This window comes from Phlebotomus argentipes, unplaced genomic scaffold, assembly GCF_947086385.1.
Source record: "Phlebotomus argentipes unplaced genomic scaffold, Phlebotomus argentipes genome assembly contig_6, whole genome shotgun sequence".
NCBI classification, from domain to species: Eukaryota; Metazoa; Arthropoda; class Insecta; order Diptera; family Psychodidae; genus Phlebotomus; species Phlebotomus argentipes.
In genome coordinates this window covers 3,709,281-3,734,895 of record NW_026776145.1, presented here as the reverse complement: position 1 = coordinate 3,734,895, position 25,615 = coordinate 3,709,281, and the positions used below count along the sequence as shown (strand labels likewise).

The 25,615-nt window shown below is 40.6% G+C and overlaps 1 protein-coding gene across 1 annotated transcript in view; it reads right to left on the bottom strand.

Annotated features, from left to right (window-relative positions):
* Window positions 1-22,820, bottom strand: part of LOC132257735 (uncharacterized) — a 50,438-nt gene extending 27,618 nt beyond the window's left edge. Inside the window, exons 1-2 of the mRNA XM_059754764.1 lie at window positions 22,602-22,820; window positions 4,472-4,743 (exon numbers count right to left, since the gene is read on the bottom strand). Coding sequence (XP_059610747.1) covers window positions 4,472-4,618 — 147 coding nt within the window. The 5' untranslated portion in view covers window positions 4,619-4,743; window positions 22,602-22,820. The remainder of the gene's footprint in view (window positions 1-4,471; window positions 4,744-22,601) is intronic.
* Between the last annotated feature and the right edge of the window lie 2,795 nt (window positions 22,821-25,615).

Here is a 25,615-nt window from a genome sequence, read left to right as displayed (position 1 = left end):
TTGCTCATTATTTCATCTTTGTGCATTTTGCATGCATCTCCTGTGAAATTGAAGGCAGAGTCAACTGAGTGGAAGAGTTATGCTCTTTTTGTTACTGTTTACCCTCGAAGCGCCCAACCCCTTGACTCATTGAGTTTTCCACGATAATTAATTCGGCATTATGATTCAATTTTCATTGAATGCAATTCGAAGAGTGAAATTCAATTTTAATTAACACTGTTGAACTCAAAAGCTTCATATATTTTGCTGCATTCTATCTGCTACTGTTTATCTACAACTTAAAAGCGCCAGCGTTAGAAAAAACTCTTCACACACAAACACAATTCCCGCCAATTGCAGTATTGAAGAGATGAAATACGCTCTCGTTCTTCATTTCTCTATCACAACTTGAATATATTCAATACAAACTACTATTTATGCACAGCTTCAGCTCGCAATTAAGTTTCATCTTCTATCATTTCACTCACCAATGTTGATGGCAAAAAATTATGAAAGCGCACGTTATGGAAATAGAGAATTTAAGCGCTTTTCCAGTGTGAATAAAAGGGAGAATAAATTAAATTAAAACTCTCTGTCGATATAATTTTTGTTTACTTTATTTCAAGAGTGGATTTCAAAAACATATTTGCGGAATAACCAATGAGAAAAGTGCATTTCAGTACTTAGCGCGCGAATTTATTGCACATACACCAGATAATTTGATCAATATGTATTTTAATTATTTCCCTTATTGCTCATATATTCGCACATTTCAAATTACGTCAATTCATTTTGGGATTAAATGGAAAACAAAACGAACGATGCGTAAATACAAATGCCACTTGCCAAATCGATTACACTTATAATGTTATATGCATTTTCTTCCGAAAGAAAATCTTCTTGGCTTGGATGGATTTTCAGCTTTGCCGGGAAACTCTAAAATTTAATCAATAATCTTCTTTTCTCTGTTGCAAGGAGCACATTCCATTAAGTACTCCTAAATGATTAAATAAATACATGAGCGAGAATTTCTTCGCATCGGAAATTTGCGCTTTCAAAGCTCGCATCCAAAGAGCACAGGAAATTTTACAATCTACTCTCAAATAACTGCTCTCTCACTCCCTCTCCCTTGTTGCAGCGAACACACATCACACTGGCATCTACTTTGAAAGCAATTAAGTGACAGAAGCGGAGGCGGAAAGGCCACGCCATGTCCCCTAATAAATATTTTATTTTCACCCTGATTTTCTTTTTTCAAACTTTCCCTGGGAGAAAGAATAATGGTCGATAGTCGCGAAAGGGCAGAGATTTAATGGGTGGTGCCACGAAAAAAGATGAATCATCGTCAACAATTAATAAATAAACTCCGCAGAAAGTTGAACGGTCCTTTTGCCGCCCCCAAAAAGCAGTGGGAAAAAATCAAGAAAATCCAGCGGAAGCAATAAATTTGCCTTTTCCATGTTACACTATACACGCTCCTCTGCCTTAGGCTCTAGGGGAGCCTGCTCCTTTCCCAGGGCACGTGATAAAGGGGTGAATTGAAAACAAATAGCGGTGGTTGTGTGCGTAAAAAAGCAATTTTCTCCACAGGGTGAAAATACTTCCTCCACCTTCTGATTGAATTACCTTTTAATTATATCTCAACCCTCTTGAATTGTAATTTGTTCAAGTGGAATCCCCGCGTGTCTTGAGTGTCAATGACGCGGAGGTGGTTTCCATTTGGCCTTCTAAGCCGACTTTATCTAAAGCCCTCCCCAGTTCAGCCCTGGTCGGCAGTGGGGACGCCTTGTTGCCACGAAATGACGCCAATTTGGGGCATTCATTTTAAGGATGGAGAGGAGAGTTAAGGAATCAATAAGGGTGTGTTGATTGATTCCAGTGCGGTGGTTTACCCTCGAGAAGGGAGAATCATTCCCGCCCTTCGGTGGCAAAAAGGTTCCTCATGATTAAACATTCAACCCCATCGAAAGTTCGTGACTTGTGACTCGGCAAGGAAGACTCAGGGAAGGTAAGGGCTCATAAATAGCGCACTCTCTCAACATCATCATTGTCAATTAAACACAAAAAGTCTCTCTTCCAGGACAAATATTTATTCACTCCGTCTTCCAAGCGAGACTCTCTCTCTCTCTCGGGCCCTGTCGCTACCCAAAAGTCATACCAACCAGATACAACCCAGCAAGGGGATGGGGTTCAAAGCATTTACCAGTTGTTTTCAAGGGTAGAACAACTCAGGGAGATCTTGTGCATTCAAGCACTCGAGACATTCTCCCTAGAGCTCAGTGGAGTTCTTTCGCACAGGCAAAATACGAGGTATTCCTAAAACCACCTCCAAGATTCAACTTTCAAGAGATACACAATGCGAATCCAATTCACTTTCCTCCCTGAGAATTTGCATCGAGAAGCTGAAGAACATTTCTTGCCGGTGGCCTCTCAGACTGAAATTAACTTTCTCTCTCCGCACGATGAATTTCAATTGAATCATGTGTACTTTTGACACTTTCCGACTCCCAAACCTTATACAGAACACAGTGGCATGAATGTGTAGAAATCTTGCTATCCCACTCGGGCGGTTTTTCAAGAGTTCCATGACCATAACTTAGCAAAACTACACGAGAGCGATGCCTGGCAAAGTTTGCTAGGATAATAGCTGGAGAGCATTTGAAAATCACCCATGAATACGACGTATTTAAGGTGAATTGTGAAAGAGAAACATTTGCACAAAGCAAACACTACGAGGGAGTTTGTCAACAATTTGTTCATAATCACAAACTCTGCGCCGAGACAGAGTGTCTGGTGAATTAACATTAGGGTTCATTAGAGGGTTTTGAGGCTTGATATTTTCACGGGAAAATGTGTTTAGAATCAAGGCGCGCATGAATTGAGGTCGGGAGTGTTTCTTGTTACGTGTCAACGTGTTAAACTCCATGCTGAAAACTTGCAACCGCAGGGTGAGAAATGTGATATATCCTCGGGAATTGCAGGATAAATACACCGAATATAATAGAGAAGCCAAGTGATAAGCATGAGCTTATTTTGCACCTGTCTGAAGTGAGGTGACAAGGGGAAATTCCGTAAACCACAGCTTCACTTTGATGAGGATTCGCTGCCTTTCACCAAACGAATTGACATAATTCACAGGAATATTCTAACCAATGCGTACTTATCATCTATTTCTTGAGGAAAACCGACAACTTCCTGCCATTGACAATCGTATTTTGTGGTATTACATTGAGGTATGTTCTTATTTTCAATATTTCTACCTTGACTTTAATTTCCTTCTTCAATTTTTTTGCAAGACAACATAATTTCCATGACTCTGGCCTCATAAAATGGCCACAAATTGAAATTTTAATTGCTGTCCCCAATTTGAGCGAAGAATTGTGGAATGAATCTAAATAATAATATAAACGACATAAGAATTTCTCTATAATAAAATTGAAAAGAAGCGAGAAAACGAAATGGTTCTCGTTATTTTTACCACGTTTCACTGAAAAATTCATGGGAGATTAGAATGGAAAATGAGAAATGTTCCAAATGACATACGAAATTTCCTCCACAGTCCCATGTCTCCAGAAAGCCGCACAGCGGATAAGTATAGGATTGAGAAGGGGTTGAAAATTCCTCGTAAATGTCATCGCGAGATAGCATTGGGCTGTATCAAGCTGTCTTCTGACATGCCTTAATAATACAAAATTAACTGTGAATGACACTAAAAGTGTGTGTGACACTCTGGTGGTATTCCGTGCCATCATAGTCATGTGAATTCATTGCAATTCTGGGCACATAGAGAATTTTCAGGGGGCGGCGCGGTGCCACCCCGTCGCCAAACAACTCTCTCGCTCCCTGTCTGCTGGCTTCCATTGACAGTGATTCCAGGGCGGAAGCTCGCGTCTGGGCAGAATGATCTGCTGACACATTTTCAGGCAACATTTCAAATTCGGGGATGATGTGGGCGTGGGACGGGAATAGGCGGAAGTATAATTTCCGCGACAAACTGTCATATTCTCGGCTCAATTGTGCACACACATAGAGAGATGGTTATGTGGGCGAAATGGAAGCGAAAAGATAGGAAAATTGCACTCAAGTGGTGCAATTTCTCCACACATCATCTTGACAATATATCCTCAGAGGCACAATATTGGGGAGTTATCAGAGTGAGAAGAATCACATGAATAATCCATTTTCGATATCGTAATTGATCTTGATGGTGTTTCGTGCCGTTGGGTTTCCTCTTTGTCGAGGAATATTTCTTCCTCCTAAATATGATCTCTCTGGTGTGAAGGAAAACCACCCATAAAATACACTTTCACACTAATGTGAGCCTCCTTGTCACTCTTTGCGCACATAAATTCCCCTTAATTAAGATAAATGATCACCGCACCAGCATTTAATATGTATACTGCCTGGGAAGGTGGGTGGCATAAAAAGAAAATTGTGTAGAAGGGTAAACATGCTTTTGGGGGTAGCACACAAATATCGCTGGCAAGTTTACCTTCTTCGATGTCTTGGACTTCTTAACGATTGTCGCTGTGGCGAATCGTGGCTCTGCTGTTACCACAATTGGGCTTCTCTTCTGTGGAGCCATTGTGGATGGCTTGGGCAGAGAGCTGGTCACTGGACGACACACACAAGTCAGCATTTTTGCACTTCACTGTCTTGCTGTCCCCCTTTTCACCGAGACTTCCACGAAAAGCGAACTTTGCTCGAAACCCTCCTTAAACTTTATCAGTCTTTCAATCTCATGCAGACGAGCGTAATTTCGGGCTGTCGTGGAGATATTCATGTGTTATTATAGTGTGTTCTCTCGTGTGCTCACTAATGGATATCGAAGCGAAATTGGCGATGATCAGTGACCCTTCTGGACGAAACCCTCTGACCCAGCGACTCACTGTCTATTGCCGCCTGTAATTGCAGTTGCAAGAGTGGCAATGAAGGGTACTGGCAAATTGTCCGCGGAATTTCATTTCCACATTCAACGATGACTACAGAATGTGGAGGAAAACAGAAGAGAGAAAAGAGTGTAATTGCCCAATTTCCGCTTTTTACCTCTCATGAGAGTCTCACACGAAAATTTTCATTCAATCTCCCATCAAGACCACGGTGAAAGACTCTTTCCATGGTCACTTCATTATATAAATGCTACCACATTATGCAATTGATGTACATCTTTTAATTAATTCCTCACGAAATATAAAATTCTCCTCATTCCCTCGCTTGTTCGTATTGTTTAACTTGTGTCTCATGCTTTATTTGCGAGAATGTAGACACAGAAAGGGGCAAAAATATGAGAATTGATTCAACAAGAGAGGAGTTAAATTTGCGCTACAAACTCTGCCTAAACTTTCGACTCTGCGTCTTTTTTGTCTCGCCAACTTTCATCGTACCAACTCGTCTCGGAGGTACAGAGAAAGTTTCCCTGTTCAACATCCACATCCCGTGATCAGGGAGTTGATCCTTATGAGTAAATAAAGGGAAGAAAAAACTCTTTGTCAACAGCGTCGAGAGTCCTCAATGGAATGAATCCCTGGCTAAATGAATGAGTGTGTGTATCTCATTAAAAAATACGGCGCGAGAGAGTTGAATAAAATGTGACGTGCGAATGGTTGGGCGGGAGAATAAAGATTTATAAATTCAAGTTTTTATCCATCTTCAACTTTTCCTCGTGTTCCCTCTTTCACAGTACACTTTTCACCTTTTCTCAAAGAAAAGTAATGAAACAATTTTTTTTTCTCCTTTAATTCCACGTCTCTGTGTACAATTCTGTGTCAACAATTTCCCTCTCTTCCTGGCCAGAAAAGTACGAATGGTGAGTGTGTGAATGAAGAAAATCGAGGAAAATATTTTCTAGGCCACCGAGAATATGAGAAAATTGAGATTATTCCACTTTATTGGTTTTTTGGACGAAATATTTCGTAATTAAAATGCCCGAAGCACTTTCCTTCTCGTCTCCTTTTTGCTCTTCATCCCCATGAAGAGCTCTTCTTTCTGAACAACAGGAAAATCACATGGGGAAAATTATCTGCACCACATTGTGGAATCACACTTCTTTTCTCTCTGTCTCTCTGCCATGTCATTTTCCTCCTTTTGAGCCACTCACACTGGCGAGAGGATCTTTTCTGGCGTGAGCAAAATTAACAAAGTCCCTCGCATTTTTCACCCAGAAATGAGAAATGAAACACAAAGTTTCTCACTCAAAATAAATAATTTATTGTGGGTGGTTCTCCACTGAATTTACATCTCTCAAATGCACAGATTTATCTTCCCTGTGAGAATGGAACAAAAAAATACGCCTTTCTTTCAGTGTTCTTGTAATTCTATAGTTTTCCTCATGAATACACACTTTATACAATGCTGACAGACAGATTTGCGCAAGAAATAACTACGCGTTCATACGTCTAAGAATAATACATATCGATTCTCTGCACTTAAAATGTGTGAATGGTCTGAGTACAAATTTCTTTTAAATAAATTTATGAATCTTTGAAAGTCTGCAAAAATAAATAATTCAGTCCAGCATTCTCACCACCGAGCTGCGGATTCGAGTGTGCAGGGTGTAAATGAGAAATGAAATTTAGGTGAAAAGCTTGGGTATTTTCTTTCATTTTTTGCCCCTCTTTCCGCACATTTCCTTACCGCCATTGCGTAATGTTATAATGATTTGACTGGAAGGTAGCAAAAATTCTCTATATGAGAAATGCATAAAATATTTCATAGGTTTCATAATTTTCACATGGTAGCAAATAAAAAGAAGCTAGCAATGTATGAAATATCAAATCTGTCTGACAATGAAATATACATAATTTCTTTTGCTGGCTATATATAGTCCTTTGGGTATTTTCTTTGCTCTCGCAGTACATATTTGGGTATATAAATGTTTTTTTGGACACACTCTCGCTCTCAAGGAAGCGTTCTATTTTTCCTCACTGTGGAAACATGTGGGCAAAGTGCGGAAAATTCACCTTGAGAATACAACTGGATGGGAATGTGGATTGAGAGAGGAAGGGCGAAAAAAGGCAGCCAGGATGTACGAAGGAAAACAAGAGTGTCTTAAATGTTCGAAAAATTGTCACAAGGAACACCATTTGCACTGAGTATCGTCATGATATGGGAAATGGGATTTTCTCTGGAATTCGCCCATTTCTAGGGTGCTCCCCAAAGCCACCCTTCTGCCCCTCCCGCTCGTTCGCCCACAAATAGAGCAGAAAGCGGGGATGGCAAAAAGTGGCATGGAAAGAGAGCAGAGAAAGTGGTACAGAAGTAGGTGCACAGTGCAACAAGTAGTTGATGGACTAACCCAACATTTTGTTGTTTTCAGCCACCCCCAAAAGAGATTCTCCTCCATGGGGACGTGGCGTCTGAATTCCCATCGATTGTATGAGTTTTTTCCTCTCGCTTGCTCACACTTGTTATTTTCCTCATAGCAATTCTTTATTCACTGTTTATTCCGACTTCCTGTATCACCATGGAGAAGCTTTTGCGAAGTGTTTTGGTCGCCCAACTCCACAATTCTATACCCTGAGGCATCATGAAAAAGTTTACCTCAAATGTAGCCACTAAAGTGCCCATCACTTGAGGGAAAGCCATTTCTTTTCACCATTTCGTTTGCCTTTTCAGATACCCCAAAATAGGGCGATTCAAGAAATACAACACTTTTGATAGTTTCACGTTTCGAAAAGGAGACGTTTATGTGGGAAGTTTGGTCTCTGAATTTCCGAATTTTATCACACTAACCTGAATTTTATCAATTTCCCTTTTTCCCCACAAATCGACAGATTCGCCATTATCTTGGCGAATGTCTTATAAAGCTTCCAATCTTCCTTTGCGAGAATAAAGTTAACATATTCACTCGCCTTTAGCAAGAAAACATGCCCTAAAATCTACCTGCAAAATACTTCAAACACTGGTGTTTTCAGAATGTCCGAACCAGAATTTATCAGAATAGATTAATTCGGTGTGAGTCTGGTTTTCTGTTTTTCATGCTGTTCCGATACTTTAAAGCAATATTTGGGGAGTAAATTTACACATTATACGCCATCCAACGTGGGGTGGTGCAATTGAACAAAACACACACTTCACATAATAATAGTGCTGAAATTTCCCACATCCGCCCAGTCATTATGACAAACTTTAGCGATCTTTTACCACCATCGTGCTCAGCGATTCATACGCTGCTCCGGCCGCATAAACAATAAATTCAATTTAACCCACTGTTACAATATTTCCCGTCTCGCTTCCTCGGGCGAGAGCCGGAAAATGCGCAAAAACCCATTTTACATCTAACATTTGTAATTAAACGATTTAATTTTGAACATAGTGAATAATTAATTTGTCACCATTGCGATGGGGCGGAATGGGATGTGTAAACTTTACACGACGAGAGGAGCAAAGCGGCGGCGGGAAAATTCACCCAAAATCATATGTGGGGGGGGAAACTTTATGAAATTGTTCATCCCCACATGCAAAGACGGGGTGGTATGAAGCAGATGCTGCAATTTTCAAATATCTCTCAACTATCTTCTCCATTTCTCAAACTGGGAGTGTTTTGCGAATGATTCCCGAGCGTGGCACGCGCCTAAAAAGTGATGTAATTTTGTCTTGGCTCCTCCACTTGACATCTCGACTAAATGACTCCCACAATTCACCCCCAAAGTTGTGGAGCTTCGCAAAAAGGAGGCCTGCAAAAAGCCCCTAAACAATCTCGCCTCGCTGTGAATACAAATTTCCCACAAATTGTACCTGCACACTTTGAAGACAAAACCTTGTCTTCCTCAATTGAAAATTATTCAAATTTACATGTTAAAGAGAGACATTTTTATATGGAAAAAATTCCTTTGAAGAACAAAATCTCTTCTTCACATTTGCCAAAAGCAGATGAGAATATTAGGAATATTGAAGTGAAGTTTATATCGATATGTTTTCATGTGTATACGTCTGATAAGTTGTGTCATATCGAAATATCATACCCTTTTCGGGTGTCTTTTTCCTCTTTAAGGATCACATTTTCCACTCTTCTCCCAATCAATTGAGGGGAGAGATAGAACCCATGTTATCTCACCGGAAAATAGCCAGAAAAGCTAACAAAATGCAGGAGGCACAAAAATGTTCAAACCCCATTCAAAGTTGAGCTTCCGAGGGTTGTAGGAAAAGAGCTTCTCATGCGTACCCTTCACGAATTCCTCTCAGATTTACAACATGAGCGATTGATATTCAAAAAATGATGTTCCTCTAAACTAAACAGCGAAAAACCCCGCAAATACGTGAAGGGTAAAGAAATTGGGTGCTTTCCGATTTGACTTTAGAAGTTGAATAAGTTCTTTTCTGACACGGAAGCAAAATCTGTGAATTCTCGGAGAGATTGTCGTGCAAAAAAGGCGACAAAATGCCTAGTGTGATGGCATTTTTTAGGGCAGCCCGAGAGTATTAGCTCGCATGTAAGCCAGTTGCATTACACAAAGGAGGGAGACAGGGACTCCGTGGACCATGATAGGATCTAGGGGTGGCGGATGTCGTTGTAGGGCAAATTTCACAAAAGCGTGACACACACATGTCTAGCGATGGTGGGTGGGGTCGGCAAATGGTCAGAAAATATCACCCGAATGAGGAAAACTCGCCCGTGTGGACTCACATGTGTGTCGCTGAGAGTGAAAAGTCTAATTAATGCGGGCCACGAAGGTGGGGAGTGCTAAAAGGTGGACCTGGGGAAAATCTCACACTCGCCGTACAGCTGGCTGAGCACCCATTAATTCAAAGTTGCCCTGAGTGACGCTGTGCCGAGTGAGAGGCCACTTGGGCGTGAGCGAGAGAGAGCGAGGTACAAATGACTTTTATGTGAAAATTGCATGGTGCATGTTTGTTGGAAAATATATTTCTGCTCCTGTGTCAACAGCCAGGAAAACTCCCATCAAGTCTATCAAATATCATTTTACGAGATTGCTCTGCATACAGGAGGACTTAAGCAACATAGCTTATGTAGAGCACTTAGAGTTGTGTACATGAGCATAGATGAGGGAATTTTTCATCACTGTCAGCGACAGAGATTTTCCACTCTTATTTTGATCATTTTCCCCATTTTGAATTAATCAAAGCAGACATTAATTTCAATTTGAAAAATTAATGTTGTTCATGTGGAACTAATGACGCTGAATATTGTCAAATATTATAGATTTAATTACTAATACAAAATTTATTTTGAAAACCCTTCAGGATATTTGGGGTTTCATTAAAAGTTACTGCATTATTTAGTGTCTAATCAATTGCAGAGAAATTTTCTGCCAACCAATCTGTGGTCATTAGGTGAGTCAGTGGGAAACGAAGCACCATTTGAATATTTTCCGTGCGATGATATTCAAAATTTCCCTCATGATAGTCTGTGGCGGAGTGTTGGGAGGGGGTGTAAATGGGACAAAAGTTTGGTGCGGTATGTGAGAAGTATTCGTGGAATTCCTTACATCTAACATCACACGCCGGGGAATGTGTGAAGAAGCCAAATGTCCATTTATCTCATTAGCGTGATGATTTACAGGTGTCACGGGGAATGCTATCCAATGAGTCTCGGGTGATATTTGGACACTGGCTGCAATGAATGGCCAAGATTGTGGCAGAGGAATTTATTTCCGCCTCACTGAATTATTTGCTCAGCAAAAATATGGCCTCACAACGCACTCGGAGCTGCTACGGAATTGTCCATCAGGTGGATTGATGATGGATGTCCATCAGTCCGGCAAATGGCCAGACGTTTGGAGGTGAAGTTGAGGAATGTGTGTGAAAAATTCCCCCGCAAGAGTGAGAGCGCAGAGCTTCGGTAATTAAGGATCAAGTGATATTTAAAGAAAATTTTCATCTGTCTTGATTTCATTTGAGTGAGCATCTCCGTCATCATCATCATGTTGTGTGGAATTCATCTTTACAGCCTCTCATAAATGGCTTGTAACTCTTCAACTTTTCCTGTTCGTCTTTTTTGCCTCCTCTCGAACATCTTTTGCGCCTCGCACAGAGTGTTATTCTCTCTCTATGGCATCGCAGATGAAGATGTACACACACTGGAGAATTATCCATCCCCAGAGCATGTCGTAAAGTGGGGCGAGTGGGGCGTCAAATGAAACAATAATCGAGGCATAAGGCACAAGTTTTAATATGTGCGGGTGAGAAAAACCATCGGCATGTAGTGAGAATTTTCCCAGAAAAGTCTGTCGCTGTCTGCCATATGCGATGTGTGGCGGAGAAAAGTATTGTGTGGTGAATAGAAAAGCTATTAGCAAGCAAAATTTTGTTTTTGGCACTTTCATCACGATTTTATTGCCACTCCGCCACATCGCCTATATACAGATGTTTCACATCACTCATCAATATTTATTGCTGATGTTGAGTGTGAGGCGAAAAAATTCAATCACGATAATTCCACACTGATTGAAGCACATTAGAAGTTTCCTTTCCAACCAACACTCGATATCGCGGAGGATAAATTGCACTTTGATAGACAAGGAGAGAAGAAATCTCAATTGAAATTCATTTGGCTGTTGAATAATCTAAAGTCTTGAAAGCCCGCGCGTGGAGGGGGAGAAAACATCTCACGAGAAAGTTTTTACTACGTGGGTGGAGTTTTTCGTTCCTTACAATTTATGAATGAGTTAAAATTGGCGGGAAAATTATATTCTCTCGCGCTGAGAAGATGTGTTTTTTCTCTGCTAATGCTCTCATGAGCTTTCCTCCAAAGTCACACCTCAAGTGCACGCACGGCACCATTGAACTTCCACACGAAATGCATTTGAGATAATTTATGCCGAGTTAATTGAATGAGAAAAACTTTCAAATTAAGCAAAATCTCCCAATGAATTGTTTGAATGTAATTCATAAATAGGTAATTTGTATATTATTGCCGATGTGAACGACGCTCGGAAAGCATACGGACAAAGTGGCAAGTCCATGTGAAGCTCGTAAAAACGTCCTCCGTGCTCCCCATCATCTGAAATGTCAATAAAAAGACGATAAAGTCGGCCAGAGAGTCGGTGTTGGACTAAAAGTGCTTAATGACGATTTACTTTTTCGTCGCCCTTCCCTCAGCACTGCAAGCGACTCCGCTTCCCCTCTTTCCCTCCACATCTCGACTGGGATTCGATGTGATTTTAATTGAGAATTAATTTGAAATTCACAAGTCAAAGTCACTAAAGCCAGCTGTGAAATTTGCTCAGCGGAGTGGATGCCAAGGGAGATCCCAAGTGCTTTATGGCAAGCAAATAAAGCACACGATATGAATGACTTCTCTATTTTTAAACATTTCATTTCCTAACAACCCCCGAAACACACACGGAGTTTGCTCGATTTTCCATGGCCAGACAAGGAGGCGGGGAGGGAAGAGAGATGATCTGGATGACTTTCCATTGGCGCCCAAAAGCCATGGGGTTGAGGAGAGACGGCAAAAAAGCCTTGTTGTGTTTGGATTTTCATTCGCACAACACACGTCGATAGTAACACATGAATTCTTTGTGCCATTTTTGGTATCATCAATCATTTTTTCCGCACAAAAGTCACCCCCACAACTGGCATTCAATTCCAACCCCCGAAGCTCGTGCTGCAATTTTTATACCACGAACGAGGTGACAGAATATCATCGAAATTACTGTGAAATAACCCACCATTGTTAGTTTATTTCTGACCATTTTTGCCGTTTTTCCTCTATTTTTCACCTTTCCGACTTCATTCGCTTTGCAGAGGCCACAGCGGTGGAAAAGTGTTTTCCCATATGCACTTATAGATATGTGCTATGTGTTCTTGGAATAATTTATGTAGGAGACTGTGGAGCAGCACTTCGAAAGCCTTGAACTGATTAATTTATGCGGTCTGAACTCCAAATTCAAAATAAATATTCCTCACAATTTTGGCCACAGCCGTTTCGACCATGAAAAGAGTATTTCCAAAAAATGCTGTACGTAGAAATAGTTCGACTCTCCTCTACAACTGTATAACCGCCGAAGAATACAACATTGGGCCACTGAATAGGCAGGAATGTTGGGAGTGCAGAAAAAAGTGCTGATTTGCCCACTTGTTGTCTTGCGTGAAATGCGAAATATGATGACTCTGTCTCGGACGTACTGCGAGATTCGCCAGTGTCTCAAGAGGAGTCTCTCGTTCCCCTCGAGATTCCAGCCGCTAAAATGCGTGTCACCGATTCTCATTGTGATTTACAACTATTTGCCAACATGAGCAATTTGAGTGTTCTTGCAGATTTCTCCAGTGTTGGTTTTTCGGGTAAACACCATAGCGAACATCTAATCCACGTATCCGATCAAATCAGCATCAGTCTCAGGTCAATATTTGCACACTCTCGAGCTTCCTCGGGGACTCGCAGTGTGTTTGAGCACGACAAAAGGCATCTGCTCCTGCCACTTGGTTTGCACAGTCAAATGACCCTAGAAGGGCTCATCCTCCCAAATTATCGACAACACTCGACCCAAATTCACTCCTATGCCCACCCATCTGGGCTGAGGACTTCGATTTCTCATACACAAAGTTTCCGCCCCGCCCCCAGAAATCGCCCTTCTATATGTAAAGCTTTCAACGTGAAGCGACAAAGGTCAGTGGGTGGATTTTACAGGCAAACTTTCCCGCAGTGGAGTGAGCCAAATCGATCACCATCAACTAATTTATTGAGTAATCACTCCTCATCCACGGCGTGTCGTAAAAAAAGCCACATATAATCGACCATTTGGTGGATTTTCTGGCTGTGCTGCTGATATAATTAAGCTCCGGCGCGAAAAACTTTGCCCACCCAGTGCCTCATCATCCCGATATTGCCAATAAATTGGCGAATTAATTAAATGGTCAGTGGGTTTTCCCGGCCCACCAACACTTTTCCGTCTTCTGAGATCTTCATCTTTCATCCCGACTTGCCCCTCGCCGTCGCCCACACCCGCATAAAGGGCGAAAAGAAAGCCGGACGATTCATTAATTTTCATTTCACTTTCCAAAATCTTCCCTTCACGATCCAACGAGATTGGAGAAATGCGGCAAGACACATTTTCAACACCGAAGAGGGATTCTTCACCAGGTAAAATTGTGTTAAACAATTTCTTCCCCGACAATTGGAGTGGGTGCGAGAGTGGCTGATGAAGAAAAAGGTGAGAACGGCCCACCTTGAAGAGCTTGATGAACTAATTCACTCATTTTACGTTCGCTTCCCCTTATAAACCTATATGTTAGTCAAAGCTTAATTAATGCTGTAAAATTAATTAGATGTCAGTAAATTTTGAATTATGTGCCATCTCTCTTTTGTCGTGTCATTCCAACTCATTACACTGCGAGCAAGGTGAGTGGGCGGCAAATGGGGTGGTCTGGGAAAATCTTTCAATTTACTCTCTCTCTCTCCCTCTTTCCGGCGTAACTCCCAAAATGGTGCCTCTTTAAAGAATTTAATTGAATTTACATGAATTTATCTGTCTATTTTATTTGGATATTTCTTCATGGGTATTTACCCGAGAGGCTCATGGTAAGAGACTCTGGAAAATCTCATTTGTGAATGACTGTGATAGCTTTGATGTGAAGCTACCAAGCCCAAAGTATATTCTACTCGTCACACTCCATCACCCAACATACCAAAAAGAGATTCAAGTGAAATTCACTTGACAATTTTTTGTGTGTTTTCTTTTCTCGGCAAAGGAATTTTATTATTCAATGTGTTTTTGCCTTTTTTTCCCCATCAATGCTATGAATTCCTGTGGCTTTTGAAGCTGGTGTGGAGTTAATTTTGAGAGGAAAGAGGAGAAAAGTGGGCAAAAAGGGAGAGTGATTTCTATAGAATAGAAGAGAAAGTCATCAAATAAATAAATTCACGATTTTTATCCCTTTTTTACATTCACTCTTTTCTCCTTCTCTCCTCTTTTATTGCTCTCAATTTACACACGGTGACAGTTTTTTCCGCACACAAGATTCTCCGAATTGATCTCCATTTTATTTGCCGAAATCTTGATATACGAGAATAGCTCACATCGACTTCAAACACCGACAGTGAACTTGGCACTCTAACTACAATGGAACCTAAATAACATTTTGTTCTCAGGCACGCACTTGTGCATCCGACAAATATAGTGAAAACTTTCATGACATGCGAATGAAAATTCTGTGCGACAGAATTTTCATTACAACTTGGAATACCCTTGATAGTGAATTCCTTTTTGCACAATGTCATTCACTGGGTTTCAACTATATGGCAGAATGAGCGAGTGTACAATTGGGCAGAGGGCAGGGAATTGAGTGTTTTGTCATGGCATTTGTGTCCTCTGGTGTAAATTTATTCGCCCGCTCCTCTCTTTTCGACAATAATGGCAATAATAATAATTTACATGGAACTTTCATATTACAGTGAGACCTTTAATGTGGAGCTCGTGTGTGGAAATGTATGGCATTTCCATTGCTGAATTATTTCATGTTCCACATTTCCACCCCCCTTCATTTTCATTAGCATTTTCCCCAGCGCCGTAAGTCGGTCGGTGGCCAAAAGCTCCAGAGGGTGAGTGAATTAATACGTTATTTGCGTGAATGACCACAGACATGAGAGAGAGGCATTTGCATGTACTGACCACTGGCAAAAGTGTAGCACGAGGTTGTTTTTCGTGGAAAACACACCGAGAGAATCACAGAACTCGACAAGGAATTTTCTAGCCAGTCTCATCTCGAAAATCATGCATCAAATCTTTCTCCTACTGCATTTTCTCGCAGCACAGAGAAGAAGCATCAAATGCATTAATGCACAGAGGGAATCGATGAAATTGAGAACACACAATGAACAACTGGATGAATTTTCAATTGGAAGCATCAGTTTACAAGTCCGAAGAAGTTTATTTATTCTCACAGAACAATTCACACAAAGAGCATTTTGAAGGACGAGCAAATATATTTATTTCGCGAGCGAAAATTCGGAAAATGCTATACTCTTGTGAGTGATTTCAGAGCAATTCTTTATTCATTGTTTGGACAGTGAAAAGCTTTCGCCACTGCGGAATTTCACCCCGAAATATAACTCTGCAGTTGCCTAGCGAAACCTCGCATGCCAAATGTGTGCTTCTGAAGGAAACACTTCCACCGATCGCTTTTCTTTCCAGCGCTCGTGCCGAGAGAACCTTCCTCAAAAATTGAACGAGATAAGATGAGAACACAAAAGGACGCCAGCAATTGCTAAGTAGCAATGCGATTGGAAAAATGAACAATTACGGGCCGCATGTGGAAATTGTAATTAAAATTCTTCCATCTCTATGTTCTTGATATTGAGTTTAAGAGACCTTGTATACATTGTTGCACCGTTTAAAATATTTCTGTTTTTTGTAATGCAATTTTGTGTAATGATTCAATTTTTGTTCATCTCCAGAGCGATTTGAATTTAGTGAACTAAACAAAGTGTTGGCGATTTTACCTCGTGCCTTTGAGTTTCTTGTTGATTGGTTCTTCTTAAGTATTGATCAGTGCAAGCAAATTTATTTTAATATCTAATCAATGGAGTAATTTCTCAATAAAAATCCATCTAATGTGAGTTTTAATGCAAATAACAACGTCAGAAATCAGATTTTCCAAGCAACATCAGTAGATTAAGATGTTTTCATTCACAAAAATATCTCTAAATAATCAAACTTTAATGATTCACATTTCATACTCAGAGGCTAAGATCATGATCAATAAATCAATTTATTGTAGAAAATTTTATACTAATTTAATTTCACATCGAATACGAGCAACACGAATTAATTTTCATTTACAATATCGCTACATCAGCCCCATTCTGTATGTATCGAGAGATCGGAGCAGTAGAAAGCCGATGAGAACATGTGTCGGAGCAAACGCGAGGAAAATTTAAGTGGAAAATTGGAAAGAATGCTACAAATAATTCTAGCTGGATTTCATGCAGTACAATTTGTTCTTTTGTAGTGCATCGAAACCAAATACAATGGCGGCTATTTTCCCATGTATTCCAACAAGTGGCGGAGAAAGAATCGCGAAAAAAAATATTTTCACGATATCAGCAGCGAAGAATGAACTTTTCAGGTGCGTATCTCATTCATAAAATCTCATGCAGCGGAATAATTATATTGGAAACATTTCATAGAGCACTTATTTTGGTTTTCAGGCGTGAAAAATGTGTTGTTGGCGAGTTGTAGAGTTTTGAATATCCAATTGGTGAACTTAATTGCTGTCAATTGGATGACAGCACATTGTATTTTCAACCCAGGGCTATTCATTGTACATATGTGTGTTGCGTATATATGTGCATGCGCTCGGCAGCTCTTCTGTGCCACCCACTTGCCCCTCGAACACAGCAATTTTTCCTCGGAGATTGAGGGAAGCATGCGAAGCGTCAATTTTCCAAATAAAACCCAACATAATAGCAAATCAACAAATCAACAAGAAATTCAATAATAGAGGGGCTTCTCTTGGCACGGCGGCGAAGGGCGGGAAAGTATTCAAATAATTCGAATTTGTGCACGTCACACAATAATGATACAAGTGCTTGGGGGATGCTAAGGGTCCCGCCGGTGGGGGAGACTTCAAATAAAGTGGGCCACAAATAGAAAACGCACGATATCAAAAAGCTTTCCTTTTCATCGAACACACACACTTTCGCTCCATCGCGACTGGAAGGCCACTTAGGCGAAGGCGGCAAAATTTATTTTAACTGCCAAGGAAGTGTGGGATGAATAAAATTCGCGGTCTTTGTTGTATGATATGTGAATGTGGATTTTGGAGCGCACACAAAAAGATTTCCACGCGGAGTGTGGAACTCAGGGCCCGAGGGGTGGCTCTTTTGCATTTTCACCTTTGCCTTTCGCCCAGAATATATTGCAGAATCAGATTCCATATGAGAGGGAAAAATTGTGTTTTGCCTCAAACATTCAATTCAATTTCCCACATTCACTCCGCATTTGATTGTCAACGAGCAATTGAAGAGGAGAGTGATTCTGATTTTTCTTTCTCTTAATACATCGCGCTGGGTGTATTCAAGATTTTTCACAGCTAGGCGAGATCGTGAAAAGTGGATTTCAAAGGAGAAAAAAACATCATCCGTGACAGGGCTCAAATACATGGAAAAATTTGCACTCTCACGTCAATTTTCTTGTACACTTCGAGATGATCTCGAGCACCCACGGCGATGGCTTTGGGATTGTAAGCGGAGAGAGAAGAGGAACGGAAAAGTGACAAGATGCTTTTCTTCTCATTTCCATTTTCTATTCTCTCCCATCCACACAAATTCTCCGATTCGCGCCTCTATGGCAAATTTATTGAAAGTCTCATTTTCAATGTGCGCAATTTTCACTCCACTCTTAAATTGTCCCCCAAGGATTTTTCCACACCCCTCGTGAGATGCTGAAGTGCGGCTGGGACACAAAGTGTTAGCCATTTTCACTTATCTCGCCAATGGGAAACTCTTTATGTCTTCGCGGGCTATTTACAAGCCACAATTTCACTGCATTTTGTGTAAATGAGCATCTTCCAGGGTTTTACTTTGATTCCCTCCAGTCTTAATTCACCCAGATTAGCATCGCTAAATTGCCCACAAAATCCACTCTGTGGCTGAAAAATGAACTTTAAGCTTCATAATTTGAGTTAAAACGCGGCTTTTGGCGGGGAAAAAAGCCAGATAATGTCATGAAATATTTAATCGCTCTGTGATGGCTGAACTATAAATTTTTAGTATTGTTTTATTGCGCATAACTAATTCGCAAATTTATACACAAATTGAGCAAACTAAAGAACATCGCAGTGAATATCAAATTGAGCAGAGCTGAAGTCTGACGGGCTCTCCGGATCTGGACTCTAAGAAAGCTGCTGATGAGCTTTTCAGATTTTCGTATGTCTGTGCTTTTTCAGATAACAACAACAAAAAAAACCTAAAGTGTGAAGTTGAAGGAAATTTTATCTCATTTTCACATTTTATTTGACTGTTTTCTTTCCGCTCATCGGAAGAGGCCATTGTGAATAATGAAGAGAGGAAGTCAAAAGGGCGGAAAACACCCTTAAGAACAAAAAAGGGGTATCTGACTATTTCTCAAGTGTCTCCTTCCGCCACTCTTTTATCTCATTAGTTGGAGACTCTGTTGGTGTGGCGTCGGAAATACAAGAAAAGTGTCTTATCGAAGAAATGGCTTCGGAGACCCACAAGAATTCTGGGCGTGTTGCAAGTGAGAGAGAAAAGAGCAAAGTGAAAGTTTTTAATTCAATCTCGCGAGTCAAAGTCGCGATCCATATTTTTTCCGCTGCGACTAAATCTGTTATAGTTGAAAAGGAGAGGAGTGAATTTTCTATCTTCACACAATATGCCAAGCGACATTTGGAGAGTGTAATTTGGATTTAATTCGATAATTGAATAATTTATGGGTATTTCGTGTCCCTCCTCGGGTGAAGTGAGGCTGTTCACACGGTGAGAATCGATATTTTGGTGGCTGTGAAGCAAGAAAAAGCCGCGTGAAGTGGATCAAAAAGATGCCACACTTCAACACCAAAAGTACTAATTGATTTATACGACGTATGGTGAAAATTTCCACTCAACTCGCGATGTGTCAGGAAAATATATTGCGCCTCTTTTCCCCGCTCAATACACTTGAGGAAAATTTATCTGTACGACATGGTAATGAAGTAGAACAATTTTTCTCCTCTCCAGAAACTCAATAATTCAATAAGACAGTGCCAGCCACTTTGGCGAAACACATCCGAGCATATGAATGAGACTCTAATACTCTTATGAAAATTACCATCATTATTCGCTTAAATGCTCTCAATGGTCTCGAGTTTCGTCTCCAGTTGCCATGCGAAACTCCTTCTCTCCCTCTCTTGTGCTGTTTTTCAACGGAAATTGATCGTTTTTCATTTCTTTCATCATTCACCATTTTCCTCTTGTCGCTCCCGCCGCTCGTTTGCATTCAATTCATTTGGCGGAAAGAATGGGCAAAAAGTCTTGTACTTCTCCAGAGAGTGTAAACCAGGTCATTTGCAAAAGACAATCGCCTTGTAAATCACACCTCTGAGCCTCACACATGTCCAAAGACTCTTTTTGCCAGCGACAAACAAACCCCCACGAAAAAGTATGACCAGACACGGAGGAGGAATGGCTTGGGAGTGGTGGAAAAAAGTGGTGACAATAAGTGAGGGATTTTCGCTTATTGCGTGCGACAATTTAATGCCTTTTTTTCATGCTCAGCATACGGATTAACTATGGAAATAGTCCAAAACTTGCCATATTACTCTTGTACTGCTAGAGTGCAAATGGTGTGGCGTGAAAAAGTTTTCCACCTTGACTATGGAGAAAAACCGTGGGATTTTAGCACACAGAAAAGAGTGTCAAGATTGGTGAGCATTTAAAGTGAAACTTGCATCATTAATATTAAAGAGGAAACACCAATGGTGATCTCGTGAAGCTGCAGCGTGGCCAAGTGCTCTGTCAGGCGATATTTTATCAACTGGTGAGGAAAAAACGCCCCAAAACCCACATCGAGAGGTGGGTTTTTTGTAGCGTTTGTTGTGTGATGATTGTGGCAAAAAGGGAGGAATTAGAATCCACCAGAGCACCATCGAGACAATTGTCATGAGAGGGGATTAGGCGAGGGAGGACCTATCTTGGAGAATGATTCTTGCATGTCATCATAAGGCTTTTATCTTCTTCTCACATGTTTCCAGAGAATGTTACGGTGGAAGTGACGAAATAAGATAATATCTCGGGTGTTGAGGAGAAATTGACACTTTTACCATTAGACGGCTCTTGAATGAAAAATATATCGAAAAGTTTCCCGTATCCTTGATTATGCAACAGTATCTTAATTAAATCACATCTGCAAGACATTTCCTTACACTCATGTAAAGTATATTCATAGGTAAACAGCGTAATTAAAGGTGGTTCAGTTAGGAACTTCGCAAAATTGCTCCGCTTCAAAGGACTCATGGCAAGACATTATGTCTTTGAAGGAAACTGCATTCTTAGAACACTGCCACAAGGCAATACGGTCCAATTTGTTGGGAAAATCTTTGTCATGTTTTCATACAAAGTCATGCTCGAGAGAAAAAAGGAAGTTTCTCACTAATGAACTTCATTTCTTTGAAGAATTGACATATTCATTCCATAATTATTTCACCTTTTTTTCAACTTCTCAAAAAGAACAATCCCCATATTGCATCCGTTGCTAATGAAAATGTATGTCACATTTGACAAAATGTATGATGAGCAGATCATCCGATTATGCAATTAGCGGGTGTCGGATTAACAACTGAATTTCCATCACATTAAATCGGGGTCACTAATGTCAATTCTAAAATGAACAGCTCTCAGGGCCACATTAAATAGGGTCTGATAATAGATGTCAATATGTTCGACAATATTGTAGAGGGTAATTTTAGATTGGAAAATGCATGGCGTTGTCTCTAATATATCTTGTAAAAGAAACATGTCCTCAATAGCTCGTCTTTCCCTAATTTTAATTGAGGTCATAATAATAATAATATTTAATTAATTTAAACGCATAATTTATAATTAAATATATTCTCCGGGCCATATATATATAGTATTTTTATTTAATAAAATAAATACATTTTCGAGAGAGACGCAAGCATTTACCAAACAAATTTGCAATGCCTTCAAATATCATCTCCCAACAGTGTTTGCTATCTTCAATTCCATCACATTGAGGGGTTGGCGAGAAAAGACGAGACAAGGAACACTTTTAGCTCAATTACATTCAATCGTATACCGGCACTTCTGCCTCATTTCAGAGGCTCGTATTTGAACTCCATGCGAGACACCTTCCTCAATCAACCCCAAACCACTCATCTTTTGGGCGTCACGGGGCGTCGACGGGACGCAATGGGGATGTGAATGATTGGGTGGCAGAGCCAAAATTGAGAGTATTCATTCCGAAACAATTAAGTTCCGCCTTTGTCTGCTCCTTTTTCTTCGATTTCTTTCCCCTTGCAAAGACTTTCGGCACGTCAATGAAACGTTAAATTTACATCTAACGCCGTGAGTGCGCCTCATCTTCCAATAATTCATCACTTTTGTTTACATCTCCCAACGAGAGACTATTTGCAGCTCCAGAGCTGCAAATTGAAACATTTCTCCTTGTGTTTGTATAAAATCACATACATGAAAAATGTGTCTACGACAAGCATCTTGAGGCGCGCGAGGAACCATAAGATTCTATAAACATTTTCCCCATTTTCATCTCATCTCTTTGAATTCCTACCGAGTCGACGAGAGAATCATTGCGAAAGTTGTATCTCACAATTTGTGTGTTTCATTAACACAGTCTCAACCCTCTTTTGTATCCTTCTCCTGATTTTTTATTGCACCTCGAGATTGCAATTTCAAAAGTCACATTGCTAGTGTCGAGGGTGGAATGCTCATAAAATTCGTGTGATTTTCACACTATGCCATGCCGTGTTACATAATAATAATAAGAAAGAATACGAGATATAACGATTTGTATGACATTCCTCGTGTGAAGGGTGACTTTCTCCCTAGCGAGAGGTGAATTTCAATAAAAGAAGTACCATCTTTCCGCATGAGAGATATCTTCAAGTGAGCACACTTTGGTCCTTCTTCACGTGTGTCCTCACACGAGGCGAAGGTGAAAAGCAACCTTAGAACAAACTCGTACTCTGTACTGGAAGGATCCCGGTCTCCTCTGTCCTCCAATCGTGTGGTTCACTTTCACTCAAGTACACATCATTTTCACCCCCAGTTCAGACCACTGCTGGCACTCGCAGCCACACGACAAATACAATGGAACATACAATACGTAAAATTATCACTCGGAGCAACTCCGATAAGCACGCTTTCCCACCGACCAGCAACAATTCTGCGCGACGATCGCACAACAACTGAAAGCTTTTGTAATGTTTTGCTTCTTCCCAACACTGGTCTTTCTCAACACCCGATGCTCTCTTCTCCAGCGCTCTCTCTCTCGCTCTCCCACTGAGAGCCCTCTCGCGGAGAGAGTATTCAATTTGATGGAAATTTCAGTTGCAATAGACATGAGTTTTCACGCAATTTTCCCATTGAGAAAATAGAGAAAGAAAAACTCTGCGGTGTTGTATTTTAGACCACTGAATTCTCACTAAATCGCCCCATGGAGCCTCATTTTCCCCACGGGAGAATCTCCTAATTCAATAAAGAGCCCAAATTACCTCCCTCTCAGTATAAATTATTGCCCCAATTTTTCTACCATCGTCACGTTGATTTTTCCCGCCTTGGAAGACGGAAGAGCCAATTTTTCCCTTATCACACCCCCGCAGAGGGATTCCTCTGCAGATAACTCACAAATTCCTCCCTCTGTCGCTGTCTTTGAGCGTCTGGGTCTCACTCAATTAATTCAAATGTTATTCCTACCCAACTGATTACAGGAAAATGTTTTCATGACACAAAACTCACCATCTCCGGCATTTTCCCTTATTCGCTACATACATTTCTGATTTTGTCGCAATTGTGGGTGTTTCGTGTGTTCCTCCACCTCAAAGCTATATCAATTTTTATCGGACGACAGCGAATGGTGACACAAATAATCGATTTACTACATTGAACGACGGAGACAAGGAAGTCATATTGTAACTTATGACAAATTAATGACATTCTAAATGTCAACCTAATAACAAAACATTAACAACCTCTTATTTCTGAGACTCGCACGTCGATAAAAGCATATTGGATGAAGCTATATGCGGGTGTGGTGAGAAGTAAATTGAAAAAAAAGAAGTAACTTTAAATGTAGAAGTCGTCAGATTCCTTTTAGAGAAGAAATTGAGCCATAAAAAGTCTTGTTGACCCTCTGAAAAGTGTATCACACGCTTTTTTTCGTCTCCAAATGGAACCACAATTCCACGATGAAATTCCCATTAAATGTATTTACTATACTGTTTTGGAGAGTTGATGATTACACAAAATAGAAGTTTAAGAAGAAAGGATAAAGACTCATTCTCTGCCATGGGAAAATATGACTCATGTTGTCAGGAAGAATGTTTCAAAAACAATGTTCTGCCAAAGTGTTGCGACGAATTGATCAGGAAACTACAAGACTGCTTGATAATTCATCTACAATTTCTCGTCTAAGCTTAATTTCTGCAACTCTGCTATTCCACCACGGCCCCGCTATTGAATAAACATTAAATGTTGTACTTTGAAATGACGTTGAATATGCTGTAAACCGAGTGGTAAATTGGAAAAATGCTGATAACATCGGATGATGAAAAAGGGACGCGATAGCTCTAAAAATTCTCACATGAGCCTTTACTCTGTTTTTGAGAGCTTTCCGAGTCACTTATTCGCAATCCAAGCGACATTCTCAGGGAATCACAAACCCTATCAGGAGCCCGAAGAGAGCGAATCTCGAAGGAGAAAGAGGGCTTCAAGGCAACGTGTTAATTTTAAAGTCAGCGAATTTTATCCTCCATTCCTTCCGGTTGATTTGCCAAAGTCCCAATAACATTTCTCTTGTTATCCCCCAGGAGTGAAGCCCCTGTGGACAATCACATCGATACCTTCTTGCAAGAATACTCCAGCCGGATGATTCTTCTTATTTGACGGTGTATGCGCTTGAAGAATTAAAGGTGGAGGCAAGAAAAAAAACTCAATTTGAGACATACAATAATAAAAGAAGATGAGTCTTATCGGGTTTCCAATTCATCTCACTTCTCCACTCTCTCTTCACTCTTTTGGATGGGACACATATCATCAACTAAACACAACATAGATGACGAGCCTGGAATCGAGTTGCTCGCGGAGGCGGAAAAATTATTTATTATGAGGAAGAAGTGGAGGAAGAGAAAGCGAGATGAAGCGTAGAAAAAGATTTTCGGAGACTCTCTTGTGGAGTCAGTGACAAATTCTGGGGTTTCGCCCACGTAATTCTCTTCTGGAACTCATAGAAATTCCTGCCTTCATTACCGTGAGCGATGCTGCGTGTGGCTTTGGGTGTTGGGCAAAAAGATGAGCCGCTTTGGAAATCGTTGGAATTCCATCACTTTGGAAAATTCTCATCGCGATGGCGAAGATAAAATAAAACGGAGATGGCGCGTGGTCATGAGTTTGGGTGCATCATTCATCACAGCGAATATCTCACCAACCACCCTTCTTTCGAGAGGGTGTCGGCAGTAATTTGTCACCATCAGCAAACATTTCACCAACAAGATCCAATACTTCCTCTCTATTTCGAGTGCCAAACCACAAAGGACTCGGCTAATTCCCTCACAGCAAAACTTCCCCCTCAGACATCACTTGCCATTGAAGCACTTTGTTGCAATTTCCCATTCTTCATCACTCGCCCAACTCCTTAGCAACTCTCTGGACTTTCGGCGCACAGAGAATGTCTTTGTCTGTAACTTCCTTCCACTGCATGCTCATGACAAGTGCACAAGTTATTGAGACACTTGAGTGACAAGAAACAGAGTCCATTTAAATTGTTGCAGTCTCTTGAAATTTCATCCCAGCCCAGTGAAATCCTACCTCATCCCTCCACTCAACGCCATCAGTCCTCATAAATATACACTCAGCACTCTGAAAGCCTTCAATCATTCAGGATGTCCCTGAATGCAGTCATTTTCACATCAAATCTTCTTTCCGAAGGTGCTAAACTGTTACACAAGATGTGACTTAAAGTCTTCAATTTCATTCCAGCTA